The following is a 17642-nucleotide window of genomic DNA, read 5'->3' as shown; positions in this document are numbered from 1 at the left end:
AATGCAACATGATGTATAACTGGCGAAAATTACATTTTAAAATTAGTTATATATGATTATACAGATGAATTAAAACCATATATTACTGATGATTATTCTTAGGGGTGGATCATTTAAACATATTAGAACGATTATCCAAATATTGGTTGGATGATCGAAAATTTTACCTCTGAACAGATACTTGGATATGCATTAAGTTTGATAAGCATCAGTTCACGTTCTACTTGTGGCTCCCTTGAGATGTCTTCGACCTGATAAAAGCAGAATTATAAGTGAAGATAATGCAGAAACTACCAAAAGGTTTTACACGAAATACTAAAGACATCCACTAACCTTTATCACATTCACCAACTTGTTGAGCTATTCAACAACCTGCCTCAACACCTTTTCAGTCCCAAACACAACTACGGTAAAGAGAGTCTTGTCCTTGTTCAAACCAACAGCAAGAGACTCGATATTGTAACCTCTCGTGGCGAAGACTCCTGCTATTCGGTTTATTATTCCACTCTCATCTCCAACAAACACTGAAATAGTATGGCCACTGATTCATACCAATCTACATACACAGTATTTCAATGTAAACATACACAATATTTCAAATGTAAACCCAATTATCAAAAAGAAAACAAAAATAAGCAGAAACCTGCTTATCAACAGACCTAAAATTGATTAATCATGTAGCTTTACAGCTAAACAAGGGTACATACATAAGAAGCTGCACATGCAGAACCTCAACTCACAATTGAGCAAACTAGAAAAAAAACCAATATCATAATACAGTTGAAATACAAAACTATGCACAAACATGGGAACTATCTTACAATTGGGTTTTATAAAAAGGTGAGACTAAACCCAAAAGAACAAAAAAATCCAGCAGTAAAATCAAACTGAAGAATCAAACCCCAAGAACAAAATCAGAAAAAAAAAATGGAGAAATTCGAAAGGGTAATGGAGAAATGGAGGTGAAAAGAAACGTACTAGGGTCTTATGAAAAGGGACCTGGGACTTGAAGTAGATGTAATCTCCGGAAAGAGTGAGAATTGAAATATATGCTAATCAGAAGTCCAAGCAACTAATGAGGAAATTTTCGAGCAGTGCAACCATATAAATCAGAACTGAACTTGGGGCTTTTACATGGCTCTGTAGATACCCAATCTCACCCATTGCGTAAGATAGTCACCATTCCAAATTAATGACAAAAAAAAAAAAAAAAAAAAAAACCCATAAATGAACCCAAGGAAGTTGGGTACCTGGAGAAGATGGCAATGAAGGCGACAGTTTCAGTCACAAATAGCTTAATTGAAGCAAGATCCAGATGAACAACAAATGGGTAACTGAGACAGAGTGAGAAGAAGATCGAAGCTTACATGAAAGTTGCTGGTGCGGTTGGTTCTGAGTGAATTAGTGGGAAGAGAACTCCTTTGTATTTCTGCTGGTACGGTTGGAAGAAAACTGCAGTTTCCTTCCATTAGAGCTAACTCCAGCGTGTGAAACCTCCCAACGCAATACGCTATGTTATCCACCTAGTAAATAGTAATTGCCCTTAATGAACAATAATCGCCTCTTGCATCTCCACCGTTGCATTTCAATAGCCCTGGCAATAGACAATAAAATATTAGTATTTTTTTATTTATAAAATAATACAAAATAATTTTAATTGTAATTTCGGATAAGATTTTTAATCGTTTTCGTGGTGTCACGTGTCATTATCCGAAGTATTATTAAATAATACAAAATAATTTTATTTGTAATTTCGGATAAGATGTTTAATCGTTCTCGTTGCGCCACTTGTCATAAAATCCGAAAAGACAATTATTGGGGATGGATTTCCGATAAGATTTTTAATTTTACTCGTTGCGCCACGTGTCATTATCCGAAAATACAATTATTGGTGATGGATTTCTGATAAGATTATTAACTAATCACGTCGCGTCACGTGTCATAATCTGTTTACAATCTTTGAGGATAGATTTCCATCAGATTTTTAACGAATGACGGCATGCCACGTGGTATTATCTACAACCTAATCCTTTTTGAATCCTTCATATAATCCACCATCCATCCTCACAAATCTCACACCAATTTTCTCAAAATCTCTATCATTATTCATAGTTTCTACTTCCTTCTTCACAAAAATCTCTATCATTATTCATAGTTTCTGCTTCTTTCTTACAATGTCTTCTTCTTCTTCCTCAAGGATGATGTGGGAACTCGATCAGGAAAAGGAAGAATTGTTTAACCAATCAGAAGGAATGTTTAATCTCCAGGTGGCAAAAAATGAGAGGGAAGAGGATGAAGAGCGTAGAAGGAGAGATGACGAAGCAAGAATGGGCAGAGCCTCACGTTCCCGTCAAGTCATCCAAGCTGTGGCTCAGATCTACAGGCCCAGCCGTTCCGGAAACCTTGATAGAAGCAGGCAACAACAAGGTACGGAACTCTTGGATGATTATTTTGTTCGTAATAGTACATTCCCTGATACGTACTTTAGACGTCGTTTTAGAATGGAACGACATTTGTTCAACAAAATCATGTTTGCTGTTTGCAACCATGATTCTTACTTTGTGCAAAAGAAGGATGTTTTTGGTGCTATGGGTCTCCTTCCTCAGCCAAAAATTACTGCTGCCTTACGGATGCTTGCATATGGAGCATCTGCAGACCAAGTGGTTGAGATAACGAGGATGAGGAAATCAACCATTCTTGAGTCCCTGATGAGGTTTTGCGGAGCAATTGAATTTATCTACACCGTAGAGTACCTCCGGAAACATACAAACATGGACTTGCAAAGGCTTCTGAAGAAGGCCGAGATGCATGGTTTTCCTGGGATGATTGGAAGCATTGATTGTATGCACTAGTTGTGGAAAAATTGTCCAAGTGCATGGCAAGGCGCTTATGGGGACAGAAAATGAGCAAAAAGTATCATTTTGGAGGCGGTGACATTTTTTGATACATAGATTTGGCATGCCTTTTTCAGGGTTCCGGGAGCTTAAAATGACCTCAACGTCCTTACCCAATCCCTAGTGTTCAACGATGTCCTGCAAGGAAAGGCACCAAAAGTCACATACTGCGTCAACAGACATATGTATGACGGGCCATACTACTTAGCAGACGGTATTTACCCAAGGTGGTCAACATTTATCAAAACAGTGCCACGTCCGCAAAGTGCAAAGGAAAAACACTTTTGCAAGTTGTCAAGAGGGGTGCAAGAAGGATGTGGAGCGTTGTTTTGGTATCCTCTAAGCTTGATGGGCGATCGTTAGAGGTACTGCCAGATTGTTTAATGTAGAGTAGTTTCGAACCATCATGATGACGTGCAGCATTCTTCACAACATGATTGTGGAAGATGAGTACGATTATGATGCTATTGATGAATATGAGGCAGACCTGATAAACAGTTCAAGAACACGTATATATTGCGCTCATGAAGCCACCAAAGAACCCGTGCAACATGAGCCATTAGAAAGGGATGGACGTTACAATAAATTGGTCATTCAACGATATACTGCACTTCAAAGGCCATATATGCACAATGCTCGGCAAAATGACTTGATAGAGCACCAGTGGGCATTGAAACAAGCTGAAGATAATTAAGTTCATTTTAGTGTGTTTGTTTTTATTTAATGTGTTTATTTAATTTTAGTTGGTGTGTTTTTTTTAGTTTATTATTTAGTGAGTTTTTTATTATTCGGTATGCTTATGTAATTTTATTTGGTGTGTTTTTGTCATTTGAATAAATATTCTCTTAGTATAAATAATTTACCAAATTTAATAAATTTACTCTCACTTTAAATAAAGTATTAAATTCAATAAATTGGAAACAACATAAAGTACTATTTTCAATAAATAATAAATTACAACCCAAAGTGATTGGAAAATTATGGGCTCCGATTACAAAAACTACTCTATTCATCATCACTTAACCAATTTGTGGTACTAGGATGATCTTCTCTTGTGGTGCTAGGACCATCTTGTCTTGCTCTTGCTTCTCTTGCACGCCTCCTTCGCACCACGTTCGCTTTCTCTGACTTCCAAAAAAATTTAGAATTTGGAGACTTCCCTTCTAAAGGCGTGTTCATAATATCACGATCTCGTTGAGCCATTCTTTCTTCTCTAACCTGTTCCCTTTCTTGCCTAAGTAGCTCTATTTCTCTCTCATTAGCTTGAAATTCTCTCTCAATAGTTGCAGCTTTTGCCTCCTCTCTAGCCTTATCAGCCTCATATTTCGCCATTTCCCGCGCCAAAGTCAATTCACCTTAGCGAGCAAGTTCTTCCATTTACTTTGCATAATCATTCTTGGAAGCACTCCCTTGGAAACACTCTCTTTGAAGCCTTCTTACCTTAAGGCCTAATTGGATAACGGGTCGAACCCGACGCTTGTTCAGGGAGGGGAGGGAGGGGCGTTTCGAGCACTTCTTCTGCATCATCTTTATGAACATACGAGCCATGATCGGGTGTAAAGTGTAGAGGGGTGTTGTTCATGAAAACTTCTGGACCGACAGACACAACTCTAAATTTAGGACAATCTTTGATAATATTTCAACATTCCCACCGGTTGAATGATTTATTTTTGCTTTTGGTTTTGGCACCGTTCCAAGCTTGTGCTTGAAGTTCCTACACAATGCGGGAGTAGAAATAATTATAATGAAAATAGGTAACAAATAAATAATACAAACAAATAATTATAATGTAAGTAGGTAACAAATAAATAATGCAAACAAATAATTATAATGTAAATTTGGGTATAGTACAAACAAATAAATAATATATTGTTGCCTGATCCGAGTAATTTTCCCCACATCGAATATTAATACTAGCTTGTGCCAAGGCGTCTCTCCATGTACTAAACGATTGGCTAAGTAATTTCCAAAGACTGGACATCGATTCTTTGGTTCTTTTCCCATCAATTTTCTCAAGATAATTGGTATGAATAAGACTCAACATTCCTCGCAATTGCATCTCATTACCTGTAAATGAACTATGAGTAACTTCAACCCAGCTAGTACACAACGCAACATCTTCAAGAAGCGACCAATTCGTACCTGCATCAGCAGTCATTTTGTTGAAAAAAAATGGATTGAAACTTTGAGAGAAAGAAAGGAATGTGATTGAAAGTAGTTGAGAAAATATGAAATTGTGGTGTAAGGTAAATGATAATGAGAAGGTATTTATAGAAAAAAATTTGAATTCAACTAATTAATCTCTGCCGTTGGATATAAAAAAAATTTGAATTCCAACACTCTAGATTGTGCCACGTATCACAACGGTAACTTTTCTTAATTCTAAAACTATTTTTTCTTTTATTTTTTTATTTATAAAGCAGATTAATATCAACTGTCGATCTCAGATCAAACGGTTAATATTAAATCAGAATTTTTTTTTATATTACCGTTGCATATCGAACGGCCCATTTTAAAGAGCTGTTGAGATCAAACGCATTGTGGGAAGCCACGTGGCTTCCCAACGGTAACTGAGGCCGACTGCTCTGCGGGCCCCTGGGGTCTGAAACTTGTATGCTGACGCACCCCCACGCGCCTGATAGAAAAAAATTTAAAATTGTCACTGACGCCAGCCCTGCGTAGGTCCACCTTCTATCGGGCTATGGAGCCCTGTTTGGTCCACCTTCCCCTGAGCACCAGCCAACGTTGGAAGTGCTCTTACGCGTGTTCTTCTTGCAAGGTAGTGGGAAGAAACTGCTTCTACTATTTTGTTAATTTATTTTTTTATGACAAAATTATTCATGTTATTTTTGTTTGTATTATTTTCAGCTAGCTTGCGTGTAAGCACAACAAGATTACAACGTCATATATTTAAAAACTGAAATGATTTACCACAAGAGTTTCTACAAGCACAACAAGATCCCATGTCCCAATTCTTCTTTTCCAAACTTAGTGGTAACTCATTACATTAGCCGATTTGCTAGCAGTTGTATATAAGGCATGACATTGTTGGTGAGTGAGTAACATGGCAGCTAAGAGCTCCTTTGATAATCATTTTATTTTGTTCTTTTTCTTTTGCTCGACATCATTCAGAAAATTAAAATTGTTTTTTAGGCTAAAAATGAAAAGGTTATAAGGGGTTCTTAATTGTCATGTTATTACTCACTCACCGTCAATGTCATGCCATGTAGCTGCTAGAAAATTAACTCTACAGAGAGGAAGAAAGAAAAGGAATGAAGAATGGTGCAAGGAGGATGGTGAAGGCCATGTTTATTGACACAAAATAAAAAGTCAAATCCCAAACTGAAAAACAATTATAATTTGAGTAGTTTTTAATTTTTTTTCTAGCCATGTAATCCCATTCTTTTCTTTTTCTTGTGGCAAATTAAGATTATGCTTCATGTGAAAGAGATGGCTTATATGTGACAGGTTTACAACCACTGTAGTGCCTCAGACTTATAATATCATGTGACATGTTAGTTTTTCTCTATATGAAATGAAATTATTAGAATGGAATAATGCGTCGCGGTGAACCTGTTCCCTACAATTGCTATCCATGTGGCGACTGAGTTAGGTAAGTCGAAGAAACATGGCGAGGCATAACCAGCTGTTCTTTTGCAGTGTTTGTACCAAACAAGCTAGTGTACGAGAATAAAGTTGTCAGCATCAACTTTTTTGTCTCCCAAAGCTTTAGTTTTTCCACAGATAAGATCCTTCTATGTACTAAACTTGCAATGAAGTTAAAGTCATAGTTCAAAGTTACTTCCACAGATGTGATCGTTCCATATGCTAAACTTGCAATGAAGTTAAAGTCATAGTTCAAAGTTACTTCCACAGATGTGATCGTTCCATATGCTAAACATGCAATGAAGTTAAAGTCATAGTCCAAAGTTTTTCCTCGTAATGTGTAAAAGCTTCCACAAACCATTCTAAACTTCCCTTCGTACACTACCACTGTAACATCCCATGCCAATAATGCAATGTCATCAAGTAAAACTAAAACTCACATGACATTGCACTATTGGTCTGAAATGCCAGAGTAGCGCGCCGTAGTATGTAAGTCCTCTCCATGCAGATAAAGTCATTACCTGTTGCTCAGCAAAGTTCAGAACCAAATATCTCTGAGCAAATGCTTTAGAACCTATATTATTTGTTAAAGCTGAGATTCTAAAGTAAACATATACTATAAAATGCAGAAACTAACATAAGTATTCAAAAACAGCCAGAGTTGTTTAGAAGGGTACTTGGTAAAATAGCCTAAGAGAAAGCGTAGTTTCCATGGGGGAGGTTAGGAACGGTTCCAGGGAGGAAAGATTCAAAAAAGTTAGGGAAGCACCAGAAACTCCGAAACATAGCTCACAACCAAAGATCCAAAAGGTTCCCTTCATGCTCCGCAATCCCAAAACTATCCAGAAGTTTTACGAGCCGAGGGCCGTAGCATTAGGCCCTTTCCATCATGGCAATCCAAGGTGCGAGCTGGCAGAGGACTTCAAGCTTATGTTGACAAAAAGATTTCTTAAGGACACTAGCCAAACAGTTGAAGCTCTGCATCAGAAGGTTGAGGAGAAGATCAAAGAACTAAAGGACTGTTACACTGAGGAAGCGACACAGCGCTATGATGAGGAGACCCTCGCTTGGATGTTGTTCTTAGATGGGTGTGCAACCTTACAATTCATACAGTCCTTTGTGGATGAAAAGTTGGAAGAATTGTCGATCAAAAGGGACCAGATAGCCTTTGCACAACAGGACTTGTTCTTGCTAGAGAACCAAGTCCCTTATCAAGTCCTCGAGTTGTTGATGAACTCAAGCAACAAATGCGGGGAGTTGAAGTCGTCGATCGAGACTTACGTTCAGGCGAACATTGGTGCACCTCGAAAGAAGCAATCAAAAAAGCCGGAACAGAGGGAACCAAACGTAGCAATAACCATGGAAAAAGAGCCCGCTCATCTGGAAAAAGAGCCCGCTCATCTTCTTGACCTTCTCCGAACAAGAATGCTAGGTACAAAAAAAATTCCCGATAATCAAGATAAAGATCCACCAAAAAATCCTGATAAGCGACCTAAAGACCACTCTGTACAATCTTTTCGCAATGTACAAGAGCTTGATGCAGCCGGGATCCATGTTACGCGTAGTAACAGTAACTATTTGGGGGACATATCTTTTGTTTCTCATTGCTTTGCAGGATTCCTTAGTCTTCCTGCAATATCGGTAGATGACTCAACAGGGCCTAAGTTCATGAATCTGATAGCATATGAAATGTGTCATGATTTCCAGAATGATTTTGCGGTCACCTCTTACATCAGCTTCCTTGATGCACTCATTGATCATGCAGATGATGTTAAGAAGCTAAGGTCAGCTGATGTACTTTACAACTTACTGGGGAGTGATAAGGAGGTGGCTAAGCTCTTTAATAAGATTGGCACTGACTTGGTCCCTAACACTGACATATACCACGATGTCAAAGCCGAAATAGAAGAACACTACAAAACCAAGTGGAAGACCTGGATGTCTCAATTCTGTCACGATCATTTCAGTAGCCCCTGGACTTTCCTGGCTTTCGTGGGTGTTCTAGCAGCACTTGGGTTAACCGGCATCCAGACTTGGTTTGCAGTCTATTCTCCACCGTCTCCCTGTGATGTCGTATGCCAGAACTTGAAAATGCGGTGGAAACTTAAGTGAGATAAAGGTAATAGAAATACATAAGGTTTCTTTCACACGTGTTTTCTTCAAGGGTCTGCTGATTTGGTATGTTCAGGGTCCAGACAACCCTGGCTTTTCATTTCTCATTTGCTTCACTTTGTGCTGGTATGACAAAATAAGTATCTTACTTTTGTTGGACTTTGTCAGCGTGTATTTGAATTTTGTGTGTGACAAGCGTATTTGTACGCTTATGTAATAAACAATGTGATTCCCTACTGTTTCCTATTTATCTGTTGCTCCAAAATAACTAGCAGGTTACACATTGGAAGCAACTTTTTATAAGCGTTTCCAGAAACATTTTACAGAACTTAGTTACGTGCGCAACATTCCGAGCTGAACCAGAATCAGCTCAATTCTACATTTTAAGTTCCATAAGACCTCAATTATCCCAATCTCAAGAAAAAGATAGTTCTGAATCCAAAACATTTAAAGATCACCTATCAAGGCAAATGAAGCTCTATAGTTATACTTTATGCTTATAGGACTATACAAAAGAACAATTTGTAACTTGTTTACTGTAAATATATGTACTAAAGACCTCCAAACTGTTATAGTTTTGGAATCAAACAAATTTCTACGATTTAACTTCTCTATGTTAACTAATTTCTGCAGCGGTTTGAGATCACAACTAATTTCAGTTATACTCTTTCTTCAAAACTTGATCTGCAAATGCTAATTGGCTCTTCATAGGTGATGTCATACAACAAATAGTGAACAATTTGCTCATTTTATATGAACCAATTTTTGTGGCCCTTCCAACTCCAGATCAACTTAAGTCACTTCTAGCTCTATCCTGAAAACCTGACCCATAACTGATAAGAGTATTATCTCCCCCTTTTAACCCCCTTAAATCCTAAACGAAGAAATCTAACCTTAATAAATGGAACAGTATGAAACAAAAACAACGGTGGCTTGCATGTAAGACCAGATTACAGTGAAAGCAGAAATATTTAAGGCTATTTATATCCACAAGAGTTTCTACCAGAGCTAAAGGTTAGACGTAAGAATATAACAGCATTATAGATGGTTTATTTTTGTTTCTGAAGAGTAGCTAATTCATAATAGTTGGTTGACGACTATTAGCAACAGTAAGTATCTTTGATATGGAAATTCACCAACATAATTTTCATATTACAAATAATATCAGTCATCCTAATCTCTATCCTGTATCAAGTTGTTGATCATCTTTACCAAAGGAGGAGTCCCCTTGGCCATAATTTCTATTCTACTAGCATTAGAAGCATGAGAAAACAGTGAAAGCCCAAAAAATACAAGATCGGGAAGAAACAGTCGAGATGACAAGAATCCATGCCAATAGCGGGGTTCTAGGTCAAAAAAAGCGTTGAAAAACCTCTGAGTACCTTTCAAATCAAGCTTAAGCAGAATAGCCATACCGAAACAGAAAAATGCCCAAGGTTTCATTGACCCCCAACGTCCCTCACATTTCGTCAACTCCGTCGGTCTCTGTATGGTCTTAAACAATGTCCTTGTCCTTGGTTTCAGTGCTTTTCTCAACATATAGAAAACTTGGGCTTCATCTCATCCCATGCTGATTCATTATTGTTCACCTTCTTTGATGGCTCTGTGGTTATCTACTTGTTGATTTACGTGGTATAGCAATCTCATATCACTCGTTTAATTCATCAGTTGGGAAAATTGTTTTCCATGAAGGACCTTAGGCCCCTCCATTACTTTTTGGGCATGGAAGTTCATCGTACTAGCACTGGTCTTCATCTCACTCAAACAAACTATATCATTGATCATCTCCAACGCACAAAGATGCTGGAATGCAAACCGATCTCTTTTCCTGCAATCAGTGGTCGTCGCCTAAGTCTGAATGATGGCAAGCCCTTGTCTGACATCAATGAGTGTCATAGTGTTGTTGGCACCTTGCAGTATCTAGCATCTCCTATTCACTCGTCCTAACACTGTGTTTGCTGTTAATCAAGTTTGTCAATTTATGCATAAACCCACAACAGCTCATTGGGTTGCTGTTAAACATATTTTGTGCTATCTCAAAGCCACTCCCATTCATCGCATTGTTTATCGACCGAGTTCCCTTACAATTACTACTTATGTCGATGCGGACTATGCTGGTGACCCTGATGATCGCGACTTTATTGGTGGTTATTGTATTTTCCTGGTGACAACTTCATTTCCTGGAGCTCCAAGAAATAACAAGGTGTTCCTCATTTGAGTACAGAAGCTGAATATCGTCAACTTGCTTACACTGCCGATGCCCTCTCTTGGTACTGCACATTATTCTATGAGCTTCATCTTACTCTTGCTCCACCTCGGTTACGGTGTGATCTCTGTCGCCTAAAATCTTGTTTATCAATAACGCATGCGGCATGTCGAAGTTGATTATCACTACATTTGTGAGAAGGTCACTCGTAAGGAGATTTTGGTTGGTTAAGTCTCCTCCATAGATAAGTTGGCTAATCTCTAACCAAGGGGCTGTTTGTTGTTTGCTTTACCTTCTTGCTGTCCAAACTTCCTGTCCAAGGTCGCACGGTTCGTTTGCGAGGGAGTGATAAACCAACATAAGTTCTTATTGTTTCTTATGAGCCACAGTCATATTCTAACAAGGACAACACAGAGGACACGCCTGGAGAAGACAAATCCTAGTCCTAGTCTGTTTAGTCTACTTCTATTTATTGTGTAAATGTTAATGAAATCCGGCTCTCTCATTATTGAGTTGAGTTTACAAACATATCATATTATCTTTCACTTGACTGTCATGTTATCACTCACTCACCATCAATGTCATGCCATGTAGCCGCTAGAAAATGGCGGAAGAAAGAAAAGGAATGAAGAATGGTGCAAAAAGGATGGTGAAAGACATGTTTATTGACACAAAATAAAAAGTAAAATTCCCAAACTGAAAAGGCTTATTTTATTAACACCCCACATATTGTTGATTAAACCCTACATAAATAGACCCCACATTTGCTTTTTCAATTAAAAATTATCTTAATACATCCTACATACTTTCTTATAATACCCTTACACCCCACATTCTCATACACCTAATATTTTCCACATACACCCCCACATTCTTTAAATCTTATAATACTCATTTTCAATTTTTATAAATTAAATTGACTTAGGATTAAAACCCTAACATTCTTTAAAAAGAGAATTCTACAATCTGGTCTATTGAGCTTGAGATTCGTTAATTGGGTCATCACGGCCAATCTCCTTTTCTCTGTCCCTTAAGCCTTTTGCTAACAAAAAAGGATTTCTGCTAAAAAATGGCAACTGGGAGGAACCTAACAGAGCAAAAGTAAACCCCAAAAGATGAATAAGAACAGAAAAGGCGTTGCTGGGTTGGGCTCCTATGAAATTGGGTAGCATGGAAAGCAAAAGTAGGCTTAAATAATTACCTATGTCGTTGAATAATTAAAACAATGACAAATATGAAATTTTACCTCATGTGAAGCTTCCAAAAAATTGATATCGTGTTCCATTCATTAATTTTTTTTTTTCAATCAACGTGTTTATAATTTCAATAGTTAGAATTGTATTCAACAATGGAGTGGAGGGTGAGAGGGGTTTTGATAGTTGAAGAAGATAAATATTATGTTAAAAGTAATTTGCGGTGTATTTAGAAATTTTCTTTGCATAGTAGGTTACATAAGCCACATAATTTTAAATTTTAATGTGGGGTGCATTCAACATAATGTGGGGTGCTAATAAAAAATGCCAACTGAAAAACGATTATAATTTGAGTTGTTTTTAATTTTCTCTTTCCATATAATCTCGTTCTTTTCTTTTCTTTTCTTGTTTTTTGGTGGCAAATTAAGATTATGCTTTATATGAAAAAGAATGACTTATCTGAGACGAGTTTACACCGTTGTAGTGTCTTAGGTCAATGATATCATGTGAAATGTAAGTTTCTCTTCATGTGACGTGAATTTATTAGATTAGAACACTACGTCACAGTGAATTTGCTCCGTACAAATTGCTCTCCGTGTGGAGTCTTGACTTGGGTAAGTCGGAGAAACATGGCAACCAGCTGTTCTTTTGCAGTGTATGTACCAAACATGCTCGTGTACGAGAATAAAGTTGCAAGCATCAACTTTTTCGTCTCCCAAAGCTTTGGTTTTTCCACAGATAAGATCCTTCTAGATACTAAACTTGCAAAGAAGTTAAAGTCATGGTTCAAAGTTATTTCCACATATATGGTCGTTCTCTATATGCTAAACTTGCTATGAAGTTAAAGTCATAGTCCAAAGTTTTCCTCGTTCTGTGTAAAAGCATCCACAAACCATTCTAACCTTTCCTTCGTAAGTTGTCACCGTAACATCTCATGCCAATAACGTAATGTCATCCGGTAAAACTAAAACACATGACATTGCGTTATTGGTTTGAAATGCCAGAGTAGCGTGCCAGAATATGTAAGTCCTCACCATGCAGATAAAGTCATTGGCTGCACTAGTTGCTCGGCAAAGTTCAGAACCAAATATCTCTGAGCAAATGCTTTAGAACCTATATTATTTGTTAAAGCTGAGATTCCAAAGTAAACTTATACTATAAAATGCAGAAACTAACATAAGTATTCAAAAACAGCCAGAGTTTTTTAGAAGGGTACTTGGTAAAATAGCCTGAGAGAAAGCGTAGTTTCCATGGGGGAGGTTAGGAACGGTTCTAGGGAGGATAGATTCAAAAAAGTGAGGGAAGCACCAGAAACTCCAGATTATAGCTTAAAACCAAAGATCCAAAGGGTTCCCTTCATGCTCCGCAATCCCAAAACTTTCGAGAAGTATTACGAGCCGAGGGCCGTAGCAATAGGCCCTTTCCATCATGGCAATCCAAGGTGCGAGCTGGCTGAGGACTTCAAGCTTATGTTGACAAAAAGATTTCTTAACTACACTAGCCAAACAGTTGAAGCTCTGCATCAGAAGGTTGAGGAGAATATCAAAGAACTACGGGAATGTTACGCCAAGGAAGCGACACAGCACTGTGATGATGAGACCCTCGCTTGGATGTTGTTCTTAGATGGGTGTTCAACCTTACAATTCATACAGTCCTTTGTGAAGGAAAAGTTGGAAGAATTGTCGATCAAAAGGGACCAGATGGCCTTTGCACAACAGGACTTGTTCTTGCTAGAGAACCAAGTCCCTTATCAAGTCCTCGAGCTGTTGATGAGCTCAAGCAACAAATGCAGGGAGTTGAAGAACTCGATCGAGACTTACGTTCAGGTGAACATTGGTGAACCCGGAAAGAAGCAACCAAACGTAGCAATAACCATGGAAAAAGAGCCCGCTCATCTTCTTGATCTTCTCCGAACAAGAATGCTAGGTACACAAAAAAATCCCGATAAGCGACCTAAAGACCACTCTGTACAATCTTTTCGCAATGTACAAGAGCTTGATGCAGCCGGGATCCATTTTACGCTTAGTAACAGTAACTCTTTGGGGGACATATCTTTTGTTTCTCATTCCTTTGCAGGATTCCTTAGTCTTCCTGCAATATCGGTAGATGACTCAACAGGGCCTAAGTTCATGAATCTGATAGCATATGAAATGTGTCCTGATTTCCAGAATGATTTTGCGGTCACCTCGTACATCAGCTTCCTTGATGCACTCATTGATCATGCAGATGATGTTAAGAAGCTAAGGTCAGCCGGTGTACTTTACAACTTACTGGGGAGTGATGAGGAGGTGGCTCAGCTCTTTAATGACATTAGCACTGACTTGGTCCCTAACACTGACATATACCGCGATGTCACAGCCGAAATAGAAAAACACTACAAAAACAAGTGGAAGACCTGGATGTCTCAATTCTGTCACGATCATTTCAGTAGCCCCTGGACTTTCCTGGCTTTCGTGGGTGTTCTAGCAGCACTTGGGTTAACCAGCATCCAGACTTGGTTTGCAGTCTATTCTCCACCGTCCCCCTGTGATGTCGTATGCCAGAACTTGAAAATGCGGTGGAAACTTAAGTGAGATAAAGGTAATAGAAATACATAAGGTTTCTTTCACACGTGTTTTCTTCAAGGGTCTGCTGATTTGGTATGTTCAGGGTCCAGACAACCCTGGCTTTTCATTTCTCATTTGCTTCACTTTGTGCTGGTATGACAAAATAAGTATCTTACTTTTGTTGGACTTTGTCAGCGTGTATTTGAATTTTGTGTGTGACAAGCGTATTTGTACGCTCATGTAATAAACAATGTGATTCCCTACTGTTTCCTATTTATCTGTTGCTCCAAAATAACTAGCAGGTTACACATTGGAAGCAACTTTTTATAAGCGTTTCCAGAAACATTTTACAGAACTTAGTTACGTGCGCAACATTCAGAGCTGAACCAGAATCAGCTCAATTCTACATTTTAAGTTCCATAAGACCTCAATTATCCCAATCTCAAGAAAAAGATAGTTCTGAATCCAAAACATTTTAAGATCACCTATCAGGGAAAATGAAGCTCTATAGTTATACTTTATGCTTATAGGTACTAAAGACATCCAAAACATTTGTATCTTGTTTACTGTAAATATATGTACTAAAGACATCCAAACTGTTATAGTTTTGGAATCAAACAAATTTCTAAGATTTAACTTCTCTATGTTAACTAATTTCTGCAGCGGTTTGAGATCACAACTAATTTCAGTTATACTCTTTCTTCAAAACTTGATCTGCAAATGCTAACTGGCTCTTCATAGGTGATGTCATACAACAAACAGTGAACAATTTGCGTTCATTTTATATGAACCACTTTTTGTGGCCCTTCCAACTCCAGATCAACTTAAGTCACTTCTAGCTCTATCCTGAAAACCTGACCCATAACTGATAATTTGTAGGTGAATAATATCAAGGTAACAGTAATAAGAGTATTATCTCCCCCTTTTAACCCCCTTAAATCCTAAACGAAGAAATCTAACCTTAATAAATGGAACAGTATGAAACAAAAACAACGGTGGCTTGCATGTAAGACAAGATTACAGTGAAAGCAGAAATATTTAAGGCCATTTATATCCACAAGATTTTCTACCAGAGCTAAGGGTTAGACGTAAGAATATAACAGCATTATAGATGGTTTATTTTTGTTTCTGAAGAGTAGCTAATTCATAATAGTTGGTTGACGACTATTAGCAACCGTAAGTATCTTTGATATGGAAATTCACCAACATAATTTTCATATTACAAATAATATCAGTCATCCTAATCTCTATCCTGTATCAAGTTGTTGATCATCTTTACCAAAGGAGGAGTCCCCTTGACCATAATTTCTATTCTACTAGCATTAGAAGCATGAGAAAACACTGAAAGCCCAAAAATTACAAGATCGGGAAGAAACAGTCGAGATGACAAGAATCCATTCCAATAGCAGGGTTCTAGGTCAAAAAAAAGCATTGAAAAACCTCCGAGTACCTTTCAAATCAAGCTTAAGCAGAATAGCCATACCGAAACAGAAAAATGCCCAACGTCCCTCACATTTCGTCAACTTCGTCGGTCTCTGTATGGTCTTAAACAATCTCCTTGTCCTTGGTTCCAGTGCTTTTCTCAACATATAGAAAACTTGGGCTTCATCTCGTCCCATGCTGATTCATTATTGTTCACCATCTTTGCTGGCTCTGTGGTTATCTACTTGTTGATTTACGTGGTATAGCAATCTCATATCACTCGTTTAATTCATCAGTTGGGAACATTGTTTTCCATGAAGGACCTTAGGCCCCTCCATTACTTTTTGGGCATGGAAGTTCATCATACTAGCACTGGTCTTCATGTCACTCAAACAAACTATATCATTGATCATCTCCAACGCACCAAGATGCTGGAATGCAAACCGATCTCTTTTCCTGCAATCAGTGGTCGTCGCCTAAGTCTGAATGATGGCAAGCCCTTGTCTGACATCAATGAGTGTCATAGTGTTGTTGGCACCTTGCAGTATCTAGCATCTCCTATTCACTCGTCCTAACACTGTGTTTGCTGTTAATCAAGTTTGTCAATTTATGCATAAACCCACAACAGCTCATTGGGTTGCTGTTAAACATATTTTGTGCTATCTCAAAGCCACTCCCATTCATCGCATTGTTTATCGACCGAGTTCCCTTACAATTACTACTTATGTCGATGCGGACTATGCTGGTGACCCTGATGATCGCGACTTTATTGGTTGTTATTGTATTTTCCTGGTGACAACTTCATTTCCTGGAGCTCCAAGAAATAACAAGGTGTTCCTCATTTGAGTACAGAAGCCGAATATCGTTAACTTGCTTACACTGCCGATGCCCTCTCTTGGCACCGCACATTATTATATGAGCTTCATCTTACTCTTGCTCCACCTCGGTTACGGTGTGATCTCTGTCGCCTAAAATCCTGTTTATCAATAACGCATGCGGCATGTCGAAGTTGATTATCACTACATTTGTGAGAAGGTCACTCGTAAGGAGATTTTGGTTGGTTAAGTCTCCTCCATAGATAAGTTGGCTAATCTCTAACCAAGGGGCTGTTTGTTGTTTGCTTTACCTTCTTGCCGTCCAAACTTCCTGTCCAAGGTCGCACGGTTCGTTTGTGAGGGAGTGATAAACCAACATATAAGTTCTTATTGTTTCTTATGAGCCACAGTCATATTCTAACAAGGACAACACAGAGGACACGCCTGGAGAAGACAAATCCTAGTCCTAGTCTGTTTAGTCTGCTTCTATTTATTGTGTAAATGTTAATGAAATCCGGCTCTCTCATTATTGAGTTGAGTTTACAAACATATCATATTATCTTTCACTTGACTGTCATGTTATCACTCACTCACCATCAATGTCATGCCATGTAGCTGCTAGAAAATGGCGGAAGAAAGAAAAGGAATGAAGAATGGTGCAAAAAGGATGGTGAAAGACATGTTTATTGACACAAAATAAAAAGTAAAATTCCCAAACTGAAAAGGCTTATTTTATTAACACCTCACATATTGTTGATTAAACCCTACATAAATACACCCCACATTTGCTTTTTCAATTAAAAATTATCTTAATACACCCCACGTACTTTCTTATAATACCCTTACAC

General features: G+C 38.1%; 3 protein-coding genes across 3 annotated transcripts; all 3 read left to right on the top strand.

The window, feature by feature from the left end:
- Positions 1 to 2201: 2201 nt before the first annotated feature.
- Positions 2202 to 3018, top strand: LOC137712177 (uncharacterized). The gene is made up of 2 exons (XM_068451301.1): positions 2202 to 2811; positions 2972 to 3018. Exons 1-2 carry the CDS (start codon positions 2202 to 2204, stop codon positions 3016 to 3018), a joined length of 657 nt encoding a protein of 218 aa, XP_068307402.1.
- Positions 3019 to 7211: 4193 nt separating this feature from the next.
- On the top strand, positions 7212 to 8811 carry LOC137711899 (UPF0481 protein At3g47200-like). Its single transcript, XM_068451056.1, has one exon. The coding sequence runs from the start codon at positions 7212 to 7214 to the stop codon at positions 8610 to 8612; it is 1401 nt and encodes a 466-aa protein (XP_068307157.1). The 3' UTR covers positions 8613 to 8811.
- Positions 8812 to 13261: 4450 nt separating this feature from the next.
- On the top strand, positions 13262 to 15043 carry LOC137711973 (UPF0481 protein At3g47200-like). The gene has a single exon (XM_068451123.1). The coding sequence runs from the start codon at positions 13262 to 13264 to the stop codon at positions 14582 to 14584; it is 1323 nt and encodes a 440-aa protein (XP_068307224.1). The 3' UTR covers positions 14585 to 15043.
- Positions 15044 to 17642: the final 2599 nt, after the last annotated feature.

Source organism: Pyrus communis, chromosome 13 (assembly GCF_963583255.1).
Source record: "Pyrus communis chromosome 13, drPyrComm1.1, whole genome shotgun sequence".
NCBI classification, from domain to species: domain Eukaryota; kingdom Viridiplantae; phylum Streptophyta; class Magnoliopsida; order Rosales; family Rosaceae; genus Pyrus; species Pyrus communis.
Note: the sequence above shows the minus strand (reverse complement) of the source record. Positions and strands in the feature narration are given on the sequence as shown.

Bases quoted from the DNA above. Each gene is read 5' to 3' on its own strand.
- LOC137712177 (XM_068451301.1), top strand. From the start codon at position 2,202: ATGTGGGAACTCGATCAGGAAAAGGAAGAATTGTTTAACCAATCAGAA. The intron at 2,812-2,971 runs GTTTTCCTGGGA...TGCCTTTTTCAG, and splicing joins GAAGAAGGCCGAGATGCATG to GGTTCCGGGAGCTTAAAATG.
- LOC137711899 (XM_068451056.1), top strand. From the start codon at position 7,212: ATGGGGGAGGTTAGGAACGGTTCCAGGGAGGAAAGATTCAAAAAAGTT.
- LOC137711973 (XM_068451123.1), top strand. From the start codon at position 13,262: ATGGGGGAGGTTAGGAACGGTTCTAGGGAGGATAGATTCAAAAAAGTG.